The following is a 2,325-nucleotide window of genomic DNA, read 5'->3' on the forward strand; positions in this document are numbered from 1 at the left end:
CATGGGATGGGATTGGGGTGAGATCTGCCCATGGAATTCCATGGGATGGGATTGGGGTGAGATCTGCCCATGGAATTCCATGGGATGGGATTGGGTGAGATCTGCCCATGGAATTCCCACAGGAATTCCCATGTTCCCAAGTCCTCCATGCCCAAATCCCCAATTCCCACAGGGATTCTGCCCCCACCTTTGCGCTCCAGCTCCTCCTTCCTGTATTTGACAAATTTCAGAAGCCATTCCCTGCAGGTGTACTCAACGTCATCCATCCTATAATCTATATAGTTATTGTCACCATTCCAGCGCCTCGTGGTGACCTGGGCAGCGCTGTCGGCCGCCACAAAGCTCTTGGATCCCGGATCAAAGGACAGGAAATCCCGCCCATCATAGCCATCCCGGCGGAATCCACGGACGCTCCCATCAGACAGGAGGTCACAGCCGGAAACCCACTGCAGTGTGTGAAGACCTGGAGGGGATTGAACCCACAGAGAGCCATGGAATTGTGTCACAGATCCACAGAGCCCCATTCCAGCCCTATGGAGCCCCAGAGTCTGATGGAGACCCACAGCCCCTTGGATCCTCATGGGTCCACATCCCAAACCCATGGATCGCAAGATACTGCATATCAGCTTAATGGATCCCCATCTCAGCCCCTTGGAGCCCTGTGAATCCAATCCCAGCCCCACAGATCCCATCCGAATCCCATGGATCCCCATCCTAACCCCATGGATCTCCATTCCAGTCCCACAGCTCCCATTTCAATCCCATAGATCTGATCCTAGCCCCATGTATCCCCACTACAGCCCCACAGGTCCCATCCCAGCCCCACAGTTCCCTTTCCAGCCCCACAGATCCCATTCCAGCACTAGCTCCCCCCACTCACCCCTGCTCTGGTTGTACCAGCCCCGCAGCATCTCCAGGTTCCCAATAGCCAGGTGCTGGTGCCCCTCTGCAATCCGGGTCTCCCTATCCCAATATCCCGGCTCGGGTCCGTCCTTCATCCATGGTGTCAGAGGCTCCATCCGGCCCCGCTCGCTGTCGTAGCGCACGAAGGGGATCCCATCCAGGTACCCCATGACCATGAACTGGGGGACCCCCGGGCCGGGCTCCGACACTGCCACACCCCGGTAACGCAGGGAGTGGAGAACTGGGGGGACACGGAGATTTGGGGGGTCTGGGGGGATCATGGATCAATGAAAGGGGGAATGGGAGAGCTGGGAAGGGATCTGGGGATGCCAGGGCCAAGGAGAGGGGGATGCAGGGATGGGATCAAGGAACCCAAAGGGTCCCTGTACCAAGGAAAGGGGGATCCAGGGGTCCCCAGTGTTGAGGAAAGAGGGGTCACAGGGTGGGGAGAGCCGGGATAGCCAGGAAAGGGGATCCTGGAGGTGTGGATGCAAAGATGGGGCTGGGGGCTGGGAAAAGCAGGAATGGGGTCCAGGGGGTCTCAGTGTCAAGAAAAAAGAGAGATTGGGGAAAGCGGGATGGCTGGGAAAGGGGGTGCAGGGGGATTGGGGCAGGATAAGGATGGGCAGGGGAGTCCCAGTGCCTCAGAATGGAAGTTCAGGGGGGAACTTCCTGGGGATTCCCCCGGATCTCCGCTGGAATCCCATATGATCCTCCCAGGGACCCTCCCGGAACCCATGGGACCCCCCCACAGGACACACAGGGGGTGGGGAATTGGGGGGACCCAGAGATTGGCGGGGTCTGGCAGTGTCCGAGGGTCAGGAAGCAGAACTGGGAGAGCCGGGAAGGGTCCAAGGTTCAAGGAAGGGACTGGGAGAGGTGGGATGGGGGATCCAGGGGGGTCCCTGTCCCCTAGGGAAGGGGAATCCAGGAGTACACAGTCTGAAGAAAGTGGGGTCTGGGGGTCCCATTGCTGGGTAACGGGGTGCAGGGGGCACTGGTGCCCAGAAACGGGTGTTCAGGGCAGTCCCACTGCCCAGCATTGGGGGTTCAGGGGGGCCCCAGTGAGAGATAAGGGAGTATGGGGAGGGGTCCCAATGGACTGTAAAGAACGTTCAAGGGGATCCCCGTTCTCAGGAATGGGGGTGCAGTGGATTCCGATGCCCGGGAATGGGGGTTCAGGGGGCCCAGGAGCTCAGCAATGGACGTGCAGGGGGTCCCGGTGCCGGGGGCACTCAGCGGTCACAACAGCCGGTGACGCAGGTTGGGAGATGCGACAGTGACCGAGGGAGAGCGGCGGGAGAGGGGACGGAGGAAACCCTGGGAACTGCCCTGAATCCCCCCTGGGGCCCCCCAAGAACCCCCCGCAGGAAGCGCATGGGGTGGAGAAACGGGGGGACAACGCAGAGATTGGCGGGGTCC

At 60.3% G+C, this 2,325-nt stretch overlaps 1 protein-coding gene across 2 annotated transcripts in view; it reads right to left on the reverse strand.

The window, feature by feature from the left end:
* Positions 1–1,202, reverse strand: part of LOC130587875 (class I histocompatibility antigen, F10 alpha chain-like) — a 2,574-nt gene extending 1,372 nt beyond the window's left edge. The window contains exons 1-2 of one of the 2 annotated variants that reach the window (XM_057388848.1): positions 881–1,202; positions 188–463 (exon numbers count right to left, since the gene is read on the reverse strand). In XM_057388848.1, the coding sequence (XP_057244831.1) occupies positions 188–463; positions 881–1,184 (580 nt within the window). In that variant the 5' untranslated portion in view covers positions 1,185–1,202. The remainder of the gene's footprint in view (positions 1–187; positions 464–880) is intronic. The other variant, XM_057388849.1, reaches the window with a different exon arrangement.
* Between the last annotated feature and the right edge of the window lie 1,123 nt (positions 1,203–2,325).

Source organism: Malurus melanocephalus, unplaced genomic scaffold (genome assembly GCF_030028575.1).
Source record: "Malurus melanocephalus ecotype Western Australia unplaced genomic scaffold, MMel_1.1 scaffold_2603, whole genome shotgun sequence".
In the NCBI taxonomy this organism is placed as follows: Eukaryota; Metazoa; Chordata; class Aves; order Passeriformes; family Maluridae; genus Malurus; species Malurus melanocephalus.